The following is a 15,940-nucleotide window of genomic DNA, read 5'->3' as shown; positions in this document are numbered from 1 at the left end:
TTGAGCTGTCTATCAATAAAAGCAAGAAATGCCCCCATCAAAAAAAAAAAACAACCAAAAAATATATAAACCATTACGGTATTTACAACTTCTGCGTGTTTTCTCAGTGTGCTCGTCCTCCCTCCGTTAAGGATACAGAGAGAGGGCAAACACTGGCTGTGCAGAGGCACCTCAAACCTCAGCTCTAAACCATCATAGGCCCTGTGTAAATATACAATAAACAATTCTCTGCAGACATCAAATAAATGTTGGTTTGAGGAAAAACAACTCAGATTCCTTCCAAATTTTCCTTCCTACGAGAAGTCAGCTGTTTAAAGGCTGTGGCTACTGAGGTTACACACCTGTCCACTTCAACAAGGACTGCTCCAGTCTCACAGCAGTGGTAAACCCCAGAGTGGTCGGGTTCACATGGCATCCAGCCTTAGCAGTCCAACTCATATGTTGTGATGTGCCACTTTGACAAACTGTATTTTGTTTTGAGCTGACTGTAAAATGTAAGTTATACCAATTTTGAATCTGAATCTGATTTTCTGACAGGAGTTTGGCTGGTTGTCAGAAGAAAATGGAGAAGGATAAAAAGGGACAGAATATCATAATTTACTGTAGTGAAACTCAATAATGAGGCTATAGGATTCCTAGCAATCCACAGGAATACAGTTTTGTCCCCTGGTCAGGCTGCATGCTCACAACTCTCCCTCTATCCTGTAAACACAGCAAGGAAAAAATACTCCCCTCTTGGATGAAAACGTAGATAGCTCTCTTTTGGATCGGCGAGGAGCCGCACTGAGGGGCTTTACAACTGGAACCAGATGGCTTCTTAATATGTGCATGCCTTTGCATGAGTGCGTGCATGTGAACGCGAGCATATGAGTGTGCTTATATGAATTAATGTTATAGTAATCTATAACCTTGTACAGTATGTGAAGCAAAGAGCTAACAATTTGCCCTAATCCTACCCAGAAAATGGAAAATGTTGTGTTTTAGTTGTGAGGGCACAGGTATAAAGTGAGGGGAACTTTGTCCTGTACTGTTGCCCATAAATGAAGCATTAACCTAAGCTATGGTTTTATCTCTCGGCGTGGGGCTGTTGGGCTCAAGGCTAAACAGAGACTATATAAAAAGGGAGTGAGAGAAAGTGTGAGGTGAGTGATACCATCAAACCGAAACTGATCTAGTCTTGCTATCAGCTGTGATTTGAAAAGCAAGTTCCACTCCACTCGCTTTTTCTTCTTGAGATGTTTTGCTGCCTCAGATTTCTCCTCTTTGGCATAGTGTTGTTTTGCTTGGCCTTTTGGGGTGGCTGTAAGTCCATGATCCCATTTTGGGGTCTGTTTGCAGGAAGTCAAAGAGATGAGAGACCAAGCCATTTGATCTTCCTCTGTCTCTGATGGGCGCTATGTGATATGCATGTTTTTAATTAGTCTTCATTTGGCATGACTAGATATTTGGTTTTATTGCTTTACTCTGACTCTGCATGTGATCCATTTCAAAGGTGAATTGTGATAGAGCAATAATACAGATTGCCATAACCACAGGCATAATTAACTCTCTTGGCTATTTACAAAATGAAAGCAGACATTTCAACAAGCGGATCTTCTTCTTAATAGGCAGGTTAACTTCTGGAATTATTTTTTATGTGTGTTCACAAAACTGCAGATGGCTTAGTGCAGATCTGGCAGAGTGTGTGGAAAAGACAGGCACTGTGGTTGGGAGCACCACCATAACCCGCAGGTGATCTTATTGTCTTAAGTCAATGTGCTGACATCCCACACACACACACAGTAGACACACACACACATACACATACACTCAATAATACATTAATTGGATAAACAAACACTGAAAAGGCCCAAACTTAACAGTGTATTTTTCTATGAAACTATGTTGTTAGCTGCCAAGAACTCATCTCCCAACATGGTTTGCCGAGGGATAATCGTGGAGAATTTACTGCTCATCCTCTTCCATCTTAACAACCACAGAGTTTTCAGTTGTCAACCTGATGATCAAAACTACCAATTTGACAAAATTATAGCGTAAAAAAGAAATGTAAGTCAACAGCGGTCACAATGAATCATGTGCTGAGCCCGGATTATAAGAGGTTGTAAAACACAAGGCAGATAATCCACTAAGAATGTGTCACCTCTGATTAGGGCTGTCACTCCTCAGCTGGGATCAATGTGTTGACAGATGAACCTGCTCTTAAAGGGGAATACCAACAAATTTCCGCTTTCAAATGTATGATTTTTTACAGTTGTGAATAATAAGTACTTGCTATAACAAAACGTTTGTGCCACCAACTAATCTAATGTGTGACTGGTGTACAGCTGGCTCCGTATAAAATGATTTGCAAGAGTATGGATGTGAGTTCAAGATGATTTCCTGGGGATCAAGGAGAATTTTCTGGATTGCAGCTGATAGATTTACCACATCAAATGTTAGCCCAGCATTGCATAAATGTCATTAATTGCAAGAGGAGCAGAGCTTCTGACTGTACATCTGTATGAACTCAAGAAAAGCTTGTTTGGAGACCCTACTTTGCAAAAGCTGCTGATGATTACAAAACATATGTGACATTTGTTAATTCTTAACTTGGTATCCGCACTTAAACGTTCTGCGGCCCACACTAAAGTCTCTCCCTGTCTTGAATTCTCCATACCGTCACATCACAGCGACTTGGGCTGTCTCAGAAACAAAATGACACATAAGACAAGGACCTGCTGTACTTGCAGACAACACTAAAATAAGCACAAGACTGCTTTAATCAGGCCCTAGCTACCACATCTAGTCCACCGACAACAATAACAGCCCGGCAATTTAAACAGGCTGTGGCCAATGCTAACACGCAGAGAGAGACAAGTTGAGTTTATTTTCTAAATCCCAGGCTGGTCAAACAAATATAAACAAAGATCAAACCATCACCACTACTGGATATCTAATGACAAAAACAAATAAATTCAAAAGTAATCTTTTTCTCCATGAAAGGACAATGCACACATCAAGTGTAACACGCATACCAACATATATCCACTATTACAGCTATAGTCACTATATGTATGATCTGGGAGCATGGATTTTGGCCTTTGAACTCCAGGAAGGCTCATACTGGAGGCCAATCTGGACAGAAGTGTCACCTGAACATCTTAAATGTTAATGTGAGTAATCAGAGCTTCATTTGGAGTACAGGGTTATATACTCAGCAGACAATACACAAAGAGCCTGGATTTCTTCACTGTGTTTACAACAAATCACTGTGAAAGAGGTTGATTGGTAAAAAGCAGTTTAATAAACCATTAGCTCTTTGGGTTGAGCACTTTCCTTCCTCCGCTGACTCGGATGCACAGATTTCCGCCTGGTCCATATAAAACCATATGTGTATGTGAGAGCTAATGACTATGATTAGGGGAGCCTGGATTAAGTCTTGCTGTGGTTCATGACACAAGCACACTGGCGCACAGACATACACATACACACACACACACACACACACACACACACACACACACACACACACACACACACACACACACACACACACACACTGAAACCTAGGTCTGTGATGTGTATATCCCAAAAAAAACAGTTAACATAAACAACATAAGTTATGTACTACTTAACTAAAACTTAAAATACATGTAATGGGTTTTCCACAAGACACAGATTACATACATGATTTTAACCAACTCATCAGTCATGTTAATGGAGGAGGTCTCTGGGATTTAAACAACATATCTTTACTATGTGGGTGTGCTCATTTAGCTCCCAATCTTAAGTGGGGGCGCATTCGAAATGTGAGATTTTATTTAACATTAAAAGAATCACATCCAAACAGCGCTTGCAATCTTTAATACAAGCATCCTTTGACCTAAAGCTAACACAAGAGTGGCGCTATTAGTTCAAGCTTGTTTGTGAACTCAAACAAAAGGAGCATTTCCAAATGATTTCCAGAGACTCTGAAAATCACAGTGTTAAAGTCACCCTGATGCCTCTGCACATTTTGTGCTGGCTATTCTCCAAACGCAAGTCATTGTAACAGAGCGCAGCTTTTTTGCATTGCATAACATCTCTCATTATAGAAAGACAAAAGAAAAAAAAAAAACTCACAATAAGTGGGCTCCACTTTGGGGACATTTTGGTCTTTATGAACTGACAGCAGGGCAATGCTCAATCCCTTAATACAGTGCAAGTGCGCAGCCTAAAGAATACCACGCCATTTGTCTTTGGAAGACTAACGAATTATCTCTTGTGTGGAACAGGAAAATAACCCAGTAATTCTGCACTCATGGGGCTACGAGGTAAGCCCTCTAGTCAGATAAAATTAGGCTCAAATGTCTGGACAAGTTACAGTAACAGTGACCACCTTGCTTGGAGGAAATAAATCAGCTAGCCACGTGGGCCGTCACTGAGGAAGACTAGAGAAGGGCAACAGGTGGCTGTCAACTTAGAGAAAAAGAGGGTCATCATCCACTTAGAGAAGAGTGGCAAGTCTGTCTGCCACTCCCCAGGCTCCACTAAGCTAAGCCAAGCACCAGCAGGAGGAGAGAATAAGGTAAAGCCAGTTCAGCGTAGTGTGTGGACAAGGTTCAGCCAAATAGTCACATCAGGCAAAGACTGGAAATGTCTTTTAGGTATCCAGTGTTATAACATCTCCCAACAATGTTATATAATAGGAATTTAGCAATCTTTGAAAAATCTGATAATATAATACATGATAGGTTTACTGTGTCAGTTACATAATTAAAGTGTCAAAAGCATCAAAGAGAAATCCTCTTTGTAAACATGTGCAAACTAGACCTCATCAAGATTAAGCAAAAGCTGTCTTTCTCATTTCTCTTGTGTCTTACCACTGGTTGAATGAGCTGTCATGTAAAAGACCCACTGGACTTTCCAAACTTTTGTATTACACGTCATGAATCAGCAGGTAGAATAAATAACCAAAGACGACTATCATAGTGACTTCATTCAAATGAAAAATGTCTCGGCCTTTTGTGTACTTCTACTGCATTAGAGAGAAACAACCAAATTCTGACAATTTACTGCCTAATAGCTTTTCCAGGCATTGGGTTATTTTTACACTTGAAGACGAGGAGGCACTGTGTGTCTGTGTGAGAATGTGAGTTCCTCTATGTTCTGCTACAGACAACTACAGTGCTCTTTGCTAACAAACCCTACAAGACACTGGCAAATTACTTTACAAGGGCTTATGCATGTATTTCTTACATTGTACATGGATTAAACAAGGTAGCAAAGCAATTAACACCTATTTATCAGTTACATCTTGCCAGAGAGATGCAGGAAAAGTAAAGGCTAAAACAGGAACTCGACATTGTTAGTAAAAGCTTAAGCAGTTAACATCCTTAATAAAAAAAACAACTTTTGATAAGTTAATTGTGTGTGTGCTTGCACGCATGCCACGTGCATCCATGTTTGCATGTGTTTTCACTCAACTCCTTGTGCTAGTTCCTTCACATTACTCAAAGGCACCAGGAGGCCCAATAAAACAAAGTGACAGAACACAGTAACTCCAAAGACATAAAATGTTTTCAGTCTCTGCTCTGTGCCAGTGCTCTGTTTTTCACAGTGCTGTTGAAACGCCATTAATTCTCACTCAAATTAAGATTCTAGGCTGTTTCCCAAAACTGCCACTGTGTAAATTCAACAAGGACCTCAGTAAAATAATCCACTGGTAATGGAGGTAATTAAAGCTCATACCTCATTGGTGATATAGAATGAGAAAGATAAATTGACCGTCATGAAGTGAGATGTGACAAATGTACAGTTTAGATTACAGTGCAGTTTATTACCCACCGATGCAGGCATGAACTCTGACGGATAGCTGTGTTCGAAGAATAATGCTGTGTTTCTTGCCTCTCCTGTGAAGAGAAAAAGACAAATGGGGAGAAAGAAAAATGTTACTTGGATATTTAACAAGCATGATTATTTAAATTTGTGTGTGTGTGTGTGTGTTTGTGTGTGTGTGTGTGAGCGTGCTTTTGCCTGTGTGTGTGTGTGTGTGTGTGTGTGTGTGTGTGTCAGGTGGTACACACACAACTGTATCAAGATAGAGAAACAGAATGTCTGTCTGAATCTGAATCTGAGGCAGCCATCAATATGCTAGAGGCAGGCAAGTGCTGACAAGAAAGTAAAAAGAGCTACCGTGCAAAGCTGCAAACTGATCTTCGAGCTAAATTCTTTTCCAACAAATTGTACCGTTTAGTGTTGCCCCAAACCTTCAATATTTGCAGTTTGAACACAACAAGAGAACAGGATGCAGAACAGAACAGGGGAAAGGTCTCTGAAGGTAAAATTAGAGGATGGGAGCAGCTCAGAGGTCAACTCAGCCCCCTGTGTTAATGGAGATATGCCGAGACCCTATCACCATCCTGTCAACTGCGTACAATGCCTGAATGACAATCCAAAACAAAGACAACAACAATGTACCCCAATTCTATTCAGTCATGAAAGTGAATGTGAGAGCATACAAAGTCATACAAAGGATAGCCCACCCTCTAATTTGTATATGAAGTTTGATGTAAAATGTGCCTTTTTAAAGGATAACGCTGGCGCTATTCTGTTTTTCTTCTTCTAGTTTCAACAAATCCCACAAAAAGATCCAAACCAGTGATGCATTAGTACGTCTCTCAATATTTTCCGCCTTCCCTACCCTGTCCGTGGCAGTCGGCCACAAGCTCAATCATTGCTACTAATTTCCTTAAACAGTTGGGCACTGTAATTTTAACCAATGTTACCTTAACAGGATTAAGTGAATTTCTAGAGAACTGTTTTCAGCTGTGGATTATAATATACTTTCTGCGTTAGTGGGTATTAATGTCAGTAGGACAGTAGGATTTAGTCAAAATAAACTACATTGCTCATGTTCATGGTAATGAAGGAACAAATCTACAGTAGTGCGACACTGTGGCTCATTTTCATAGTTGTTGGACAATAATGGTCAATCAATCTATGGCAGAAATAAAGTAAATCAGGCTGAACAGTGTGACCTGCTGGTGTGATTGTTGACCATAAAAAAATATAGAATATTATCAGCTTTATCCTTGTGTTTTTAAGCCAGTCATAATTAAACATGTCTGCTTGTGTTTGCATCCCAAATGTAAACAACAACATAACATAATAGTAACAACATCAATAATTAGTCAGATATCTAGTAGTTGCATTGTCTCAATTCATTTGACAGATAAAGCACATCACAATCCCACGTTTTGAATTCTGCTGGCGAGGGGCCACCCTTTTTGGATCACAGATCATGCCTTTAACATCCCAACTAACCAAAGAAGCATACACACAACCCCAGTAGACAACTGTAGACAAGAGCACAGCAGGTAGAGTTGCTCAACAACTCCCCCCCCCACCAACACAACTCCTCCTAATTCGACTCTCTGACAAATGGGCTTTTATGTCGCCTGCACAAAGGCTGTGTGATTGTGCATACTGGCACAGCGCCAGCGACAGACTGTTGCTGTTAGTGACAATCAGGCAGCAGTGGGTCTGACAGAGAGAGAAAAAGTCTATCAGCACTGACGGCAGATCATACTGCTGCCTCACCATCCAGCCAACGAGCAGCATTACTGCATAACTGCTCCACACATCCAGACAGACAGGCATACTGACATCTTTCCTCCTGCCCCGACCAGTCAGTGGGATACTGCACTGACATGCACACAAGCAGATTACATGGCAGGGGAAGTCTGTATATGCTCACTGTTTATCAAATATAATATCCAGCAACAAGCAGAGGCGACACAGGAGTAACATCTGTCAACATGGACCTTAACTGGTGAAATGAGATGGCAAACAGGAACTTAATCCTCTGTGATGCTGTTGAGGCAAACGAGTAACCAGAGCCATTTTGTCACGAACGTCTGCTTTCTCTCTGCTTGTCTGCAACAGTATCCCTGTGCTTAACCAAGACCTGAGGCTACACAGGCCAACGTGCTCATTATCAAATTAAACAATCGTGCATGGAATATAAGTGAGGTTTTCAGACCCCCCATCACCAATTAAAAATAAAAATTGGACCCTCCCACAGACAGTGCTCCGGGCCAGTAAAGGGCGGAGCCCAAAGTTATAGAAATAATCATAACTATAAATAATGTCAGCCAAATAACAAATTGGCTACACGTTGGAATATAATACCAAATGAATTCCAAATGAAATCTTTCATGTTCTTCTGTGCCAGAATGTTCTGGTTTCTCCCAGTGGTGGTAGTGTATAATCAACTTAAGCCAAGCTCCTATTAAATCTGATTCATCATGTGCAACATCATGCTTCTGAAATACCTTTGCAGCTACCATTTAAATAACCATGACTAGTTCTAATAATCTCATGGAATTAATAAACTTGACCATTACCCAAAACAATTACCTCCTACTTCCCTTTTTATGACTTTCTGACCATTACACAAGGCAATTGGTCAACATTAGATGGCTTTATTAAAGACTAAATGAAAACATATGGCCATTTTATTCATTCTGTACATGAAAAGAAGCAGTGCACTATAAATCTTTAATTTAATAGCATAAATCTGATATTCGTCATCATCACTTTTCCTGTCAAATGCTGCCAACAAGAATGCAGCTGTGGGAAGGTAGTAACTATACCTGCCAATTAGATACCCCACATTATTGTCTTCTCTATTCTTCTCCATTCTCCCATCACTGCTGTGTTGTGCGCACACTCATAAAGCTCGGTCTTAATCCTAATACCCAGAGGAGCAGCAACTGGACCGGTGGATGCTTGCCAGCTCCGTGCTCTCTGGCTTTATCTACGGGAGCATTACTGGCACTGTTTATAAAACAACACAAAATGTGTACCCACAGAAAGTGAACACACATACTTGGAATACAGTAAAGCCAGCGCTTCTCCTCAAAGACCAATTAATGCCAGACAAGCAGGCCCCAAAGAGGTCTACTGACTCAGCACTTCTTGGTGGACACCCCTGCTTGAGAGACTCCTGCATCAGTCTCCACAGAGGAACTCGCAGTGAGCCTGGGGGGTGCAGGGCACGGGGGTAAGGAGGCTGAAGAATCAGGGAAAGAGACTATCTATAGGGCTCATTCCCCCCCCCCACACACACACACACACACACACACACACACACACACACACACTGAACAATCACCAAGCTGTTCTATTCTGTTAATAATACCCATAAACTGCTCGGCAAACACGGAAGGGACAACTGGTGTTTTATTTCCCTCCTTGAAGTTGAAGCTGTACTGTGTTTGACAATTCCTCTGGTTCTTTTCAAATGTGCCGTTTCTCCTCAAATGAAAATCTTGTGTGCTGTGAGCCGCGACGAAACAATGTCCAAGTGGGTCAGAAAAAAATGAAAATAATGAAAGCGGAGCTGTCCTAAGAGAGATGAAAGGATATGATGAGAAACTCTGAATAGTTGAGGCCTACAGAGCAAGAACAGTTGGATATTGTTGGATTTTAAAATGCCTGACTTCTAACTGGTTGTCGAACACATCAAGAACACTCAATAAAACCAAGAAAGGCATATTCAGCGCAAAATTGTTGGCTTTCAGATGTTCTTTATATATACCAGTGCAGTGAAATGCTAAAAAGTGTCTTCTTCTGTGCTGTATCTCAGCTACACATTTCACATCCTGAATCAATTATGGAGTCAATAACAGCACTTCATGTTATCTTCTAAAGACAAGCCAGAAAATATGTCCTTGAAGACTTACAACTTCACTAATCACCTGCCAATCAATGTCACATATTTGAGCAGAAACAACATCAAACCCAACATATAACTCCCCACAGTTCAATACAACGTTTTTTTCTACAGCACCAGACCTAAGGTCCCCTGAAACAACAGGCTCACGCTCTTCAATCCATGTAATCCCCAAAAATATTCAAAGGGCTATAAATGTCTGTAAGCACATCTCGGATCAGGGCGACAAATGCAGGAAATTATGCGTATGGGGTCAATCAATCTAACGAGAAGAAGCCTAAATGAAACACTAACTACCTAGAATGTGCAGATATTTCTCAGCACACGTCTGGGCTATATGGTTTATAACTTGAAGTGAGACTATTAGAGATGGGGCAGGGATTTATGAGTCACAATCTCCTATATAACTGAGCTTCAAACACGGTGTGGAAGTGATTATGGCCCTTAAGCTCCCATGACATGGATATCTCCTGGCTCTGCAGCGCTCTGTCAGAGGATCATACTTTAATCTGTTTGTAAAGACACTAGGTATGACACAGGCGCCTCAGGAATGTAACCTGTCATTAATATCAATTACAGATGGATTCAATGGCCAATGATCAGGGGAGTTCAGGAACTTAGGCAGTATATGACTATATTACCATTCTCTTTCCAAAGGTAGGTGGCTGAGCTTAAAGCAAAAATAATGAAAGATCTTGTGCAGTAAAAGGAGGGTGAAAACAAAAATAAAATGGAACAAGTAAAGGTGAAATGCCTCATCAGACCTTTTACTGGCTCAATAATCATCAAATCAACAACACCGAGCAGTGGGGGATGTAATCATGGGCACATCAGCACCATAAAAAGCCAGCGAGCAGTACTGCCCTATTTTTTACAAAATAATTGGCTAACCACCTTCACCCCCAGCCTCCTCAGACAACACTGTGTGGGTTTAATGACACACATCCATACCAGCCTGTGCCAGTTGGCACACCACACAGGCCCTGGCAGGCTCGGTCTTCGACGAGAGAAGAAGTAGAGCACTTTAACCTCACAGCTCTCAATAGCCTCCCATAAGCTCCTAACAATTTCAGATGGAACTGGGAAAGGATAGCACTCTCAACGTCCAATAGAAACACCAAGCCAGAGAGCGGCTTATGAATTCCAAGTTAGACAAATAAATCCATACATGTTTGTGGTCCAGCCGACCAGGAACTCTCATGCCAACCTTTGGTTTGTGATCATCTAAAGTGGGCGGCATATGCATGATATATCAACATACTCCACAGTACATGAAAAAACATATGGAGTCAATAAAGTAACTGGCCAAAGAACGTGTAACAGAAATTAAACTAACACAATTTTAAACCTCTTCTTCATCCAGGTCTAGGAGTTATGTCAAGACAAAGCCTCATACAACTATATATTACAGGGAAACAATACAGCTAAATTAGAAGCTGCAAGTCGTATGGTGGTGGGTGTACAATTGTAGTTTGGCCACTTCTAATGAGAGCACTGAGGTAACATTCAATAGAGATGAGGGCGATTACTCATGAGACGTGTCTACACCTCATAAGTGGTTTAGATGACATCACTGCCGCCACTCGGCCAGGTATTTTAAGGGACATGAATGGATGAATGCCATGGAAACTCTGAGACAGTCTGTTACAAAAAAGGGCACTAATACCATCGCAGAATTGATCAAATATATCATCGGGTAGCTTTCATACTAAACAGGTTCCACAAACTTATCAGCTAACAAAATCCTGAGCAAATGAGATTGCTGAGATATTTAGTGACTGATTCACAGATGAATTAGAGAAGCTAATAATACTGATATTCAATGTAAACTTATTTTTCCTCTAGAATCTCAATGTGCTAGACTTCTGAAACTGAGCGTCCCTCAGGTGGGCTAAAGCCTGTCCCCTCAGCTCTTCGACATACCCAACCACCTCCTGAGAGCAGCTTTTGAGCAGGAGAGCTCAATCGGCTGCGGCCCGGAAAAGGGATTATTTTGCTAATTCATCCTGGAACGAAATGGGTATCATTATGATTCAAGTCACTATAATAGAATCAAATTAGGCAAAGGAATATAGCAGACAGGATATTAATATGTATCCCCATGGCCAAGGATTTAAGTACTGTATCTTTTCCCTCTCTCTCTCTCTCTCTCTCTCTCTCTCTCTCTCTCTCAAAAAACAATAATCACATTGTACTGATTACGTCTGACTGCTAAAGCAGAGAAATATAAGTGTGTTTTTAAGAGCAGTATTATTGTAATCAAAAAGCTCAGTTGAATAATACATTTTTATTTTTTGTTCATAACCGGAAATAAAAATCACAATAACATGAACAATCTATTCCTGGACAAACAAAGCCTGAAAAGCAATGTACATTATCAACCTGTTAGGTAGTGCCAGTCCCTCTTGTGTTTTCAATGTGAGCTGCTCTGGCACAAGCCCCAGCTGCATCTTTTGAAGTGCAAAGAATATATGACCAACGTTTTATAGAAGTACATAAACGTATTTCAATTTTTTTCATTTTTAGTGCAGTAATAGAGAATGTTTCTCATTTCAGCATGTTGTGTACGTACAATTGTTCCCTTTTCAAGTTTGGTGCAAATGCTGCAAAAGCTAAGAGAGAGACAGTGATGATTGTTATCTTACCCTCCTTCTTCCTGAAATCCCTCCAGTTCATCCCTCTGCTCCGCCAGTGTGGACTCCAAGTCCAGGTAGCTTCCATTATGGGACAGCTGAAGGGCACAGTCATCAGGCTAGACGGGAAGAAGACACAGTCAGACACTGATTTGTCTCAAATCCTCTGAAGATCATTTGCATTTCTACACATGTAAGAAATGCCAAATATTAAGTAAGTAGGATTTTTATGGTCAGTCCTGCTGGGAGCCAAATACCTGCTGACCATGTATGATATTAGAATAAGGTAAATCCAGAGACCATCTATCTAGGATTTTAGGCAAAGTATAAGTTCATAACCATATGCATATTAATCACAATGTGGTAGAACTTTTATTCTTTAAATTACAACTTCAGTTGAAACCAAAATACTGCCTGTTTGTTGTGTGAGAAAACAGTTTTATTCTTATTTACGGTCAGATACAAAACAAAACAACTTCTTTCTTTTTACGGGTGAACGTAAGGTGTATTTGAGGCTTATATCTAGACGGCAGTGGACCATAGAAAGTTATTTTATCAGCTCCTGTCAGCGCTCCACAATGACAAGCAGGGCAAAGTTGGAGAGAAGTCATGTAGATTTTTGGCAGTCTGGAGACTCTTATCTCGCTGCTGTCCCTGTCTGATAAACTATCATCACACCAGATGATATTGCAGAGGAGGTATGATTTGTCTGGTCTTGAATGGTCATGTGGTCGAGGAGATGAGGAATGAGAGTGTCAGTTCACTTGTCTGGTTGACCTCCAAATTGGAGATATTAACATATTTATATTTAGAGCCACGGGACAGCAGCTCCAACGGTGAAGCAGACGACAGGAAAACAAATAGAGTTACAGGAGGGCAAACATATAACTTAAGTGGAGAGAGTTGCAATGCTCTGCTCCATTAACAGTCAGGGTGTCTTAAAAAAACAAAGTACTGTACAGTCGGTACATTTGTATTCTCTTGTCGGCCCACACTGACGGCTTTGTAAGGCTATGATGGAAATATATAAACTCCCATTTACACATCCCAAATAATCTTAATTTCCTAAAAGAAGAGCAATGCATGTAAACATAAATGTAACATGTAAAACCATGTGTTTTTTAAATTAGACCGGTTATTGCCAGGTCTGATGCAGTTCACTTTCCTCCCCACATATGACAGTGACTTAATTGAACGTGAAGGAAAAAGGCTGGGAAAGACATTATGGGTCTGATGGCTCTGATCTGTAAGGCCATTCTGTTTGTATTACTGCAATACAGCACTCAAGGACTGTGTCATATTTGAGAACTGAAACAAAACATGTGGTTGGTTAGGATAACTCTCACTCTTTCTCCAACTCTCTTTCTGATTCTGAGCCATCTTGTTTGTGATAAACAAAAGGAACATTGGTAATGTAACAGTTGTAGGGATTATGTTGCTCAACTGAAGCGAGGCATTAGGCTGATGCAGCAAACATACACTGAAAACTTCAAACTAGATTGCCGTTGATGTTCTTACGGTAAGGCAGACGAAGAGACAGAACAGGACAGACATAGAGAGAACGGGAGACAGAGAAGAAGACAAAGAAACAAAGCTATACTGTACACAGGCAGAGGAGGGGAGCAAGTGCTTCTCCAGATTACAGGACAGATTCTGGACTGACAGGAAATCCAGGAATCGGAGCCAAAGTTAGGCCCGCTATTTTTATGCCTTTGGACTGACATGCCTTTAAAAATAATGGGTGTGACAGTAATAGGAAATGTAGCATGAAGGAGAAGACACACTAAATCATATATGCTGACCAGTGGCTGGGCCCTACATAATCTGTGAGATATTGAACCCAATCAAGGAAAACTTTTATTTGAATAAATGTCTGTTCTTCCTGATGTCTAAATCACAAAATATGCACTCCGTCACTTTAAAGGTCCAGTGTGTAACATATAGGAGGATCTATTGGCAGAAATAGAATAACATATTCATAGGTATGTTTTCATTAGTGTATAATCACCTGAGAGAGAAAGGTTTTTGTTGCCTCAGAATGAGCCTTCTATATCTACAGACACCATGGGTCTCCTTCCATGGAGTCCGACATGTTGAATCGCCAAGTATCTACAGTAGCCCCGAGTGGACAAACCAAACACTGGCTCTAGATAGGGTTTGTGTTTTCGCCTTACCACTAGATGCCACTAAATTTTACACACTGGTCCTTTAAGTCAATAGTGGTTATCCTCATTTTCCTCAATGTAGTATTAGAATACTGTTGTTGCTTCTGCAAGCAGAAAATATACCACTTATAGAGAAAGCTTTCATGAACTGGGTACAAATGCTTTATGAACGAAAATTGGATTTATTGTTGTAGTTCAGTGCATTATTTTTTAACATCTTTTTTTAATCTATTTAAATTGTATAGTTCTTTAAATTAAACTATAATTGTATAGTTCTTTAAAGTACTGATGAAGTTTGTGGATTGGAGAAAGGGGAAAAATGCTTGTTCTCTTTCAGCTTTACGCTCTGTATCACAACCTGAAATAGACAAAACATTGGGCTGAATTTGCAGCCGTAACCAGTAATTAGCTAACTGTGGAAGCAAGAAATGCATTTCCCCACACAAAGTTTTGACTCGCAGACCAAAGTGAAAAAGCAAAAAAAAAGTCAAAGTGAACTATGCAAGTCTGCCATTGATCAGTCCCCATCCGTACATCCAGCTACTCATCCATGCATCCCCACCATCCATCCTCTAACTTTAGGCTCTCATTATATAATCAAACAGGATTACTGTTTACAGGTCTTGCCATGTATAGCCATGCCAGGTTGATGCACACAAATGGCCCTTAATCCAGGAACAGTGCTAACAGATTATCAGTATCAGAGGCTTCCTTAGCTGTCCCCCGCCCAGGACTTGAACCCACGGTGGCCCTGTGATGGCCAAGTCCAGAGAAGTAACCACAAGTGCTCTGCTCACACACTGAGGTCTGGCCTCTCCCTTCAACCACCATACTGTGGTCCACTGACCATGGAGGCAGTTAAGGCAGAAAGGACTAAAAATAAACACCATGCAATTTCCAATTAAAAACTGCTATCTCACACCAGAATTCTTTGTATTCCACAGGGGGAAGATATCTGGCATGAGATAGCATATACTGTGTGCACATTTGAAACACAATAGCCATAATAATAACAACAACAATGCCTTTTACATAGTTTTGTGCAAATGCTAACCCTTTTGTTAGCCAGCCTACTCTAAATCAAACAAGAGGAATTACAGTAAGCCACTTTAAAGCTTAAAGTTTGTTTGATAAAGGTGAGAATGGTATTTGTGGTTTTTCTCTGAAGGCAAGTGATTTAAAACACATTAAAACACACTTGATGCATGAAAGAGACACCGCAACAGTAATCTCAAATTTCTGTCAAGCATGCAGAGGATGAGTCTGTCCACAGATGCTGCATTCTTCTGAACGGAGCCCTCTGCTGAGACAACACTCCAAAACGCAGAGACCGACAAAAACCTCAACTCTGCATAACAATGTGTAAAAGAATTCAAAGGAGCTTTGACAGGCATGAAGAAGGAACCTGTATTTTACAGCATTTAACATAACTTCTCATTATGGGA

At 40.6% G+C, this 15,940-nt stretch overlaps 1 protein-coding gene across 6 annotated transcripts in view; it reads right to left on the bottom strand.

The window, feature by feature from the left end:
• Nucleotides 1–15,940, bottom strand: part of fhod3b (formin homology 2 domain containing 3b) — an 83,917-nt gene that overhangs the window by 64,472 nt on the left and 3,505 nt on the right. For all 6 annotated transcript variants that reach the window (XM_051407803.1, XM_051407804.1, XM_051407806.1 and 3 more), the window contains exons 2-3: nucleotides 12,343–12,449; nucleotides 5,806–5,870 (exon numbers count right to left, since the gene is read on the bottom strand). In XM_051407803.1, the coding sequence (XP_051263763.1) occupies nucleotides 5,806–5,870; nucleotides 12,343–12,449 (172 nt within the window). The remainder of the gene's footprint in view (nucleotides 1–5,805; nucleotides 5,871–12,342; nucleotides 12,450–15,940) is intronic.

This window comes from Dicentrarchus labrax, unplaced genomic scaffold (genome assembly GCF_905237075.1).
Source record: "Dicentrarchus labrax unplaced genomic scaffold, dlabrax2021, whole genome shotgun sequence".
Lineage (NCBI taxonomy): Eukaryota > Metazoa > Chordata > Actinopteri > Moronidae > Dicentrarchus > Dicentrarchus labrax.
The sequence above is the reverse complement of the archived record's forward strand: the minus strand, read 5'-3'. Positions and strand labels throughout refer to the sequence as shown.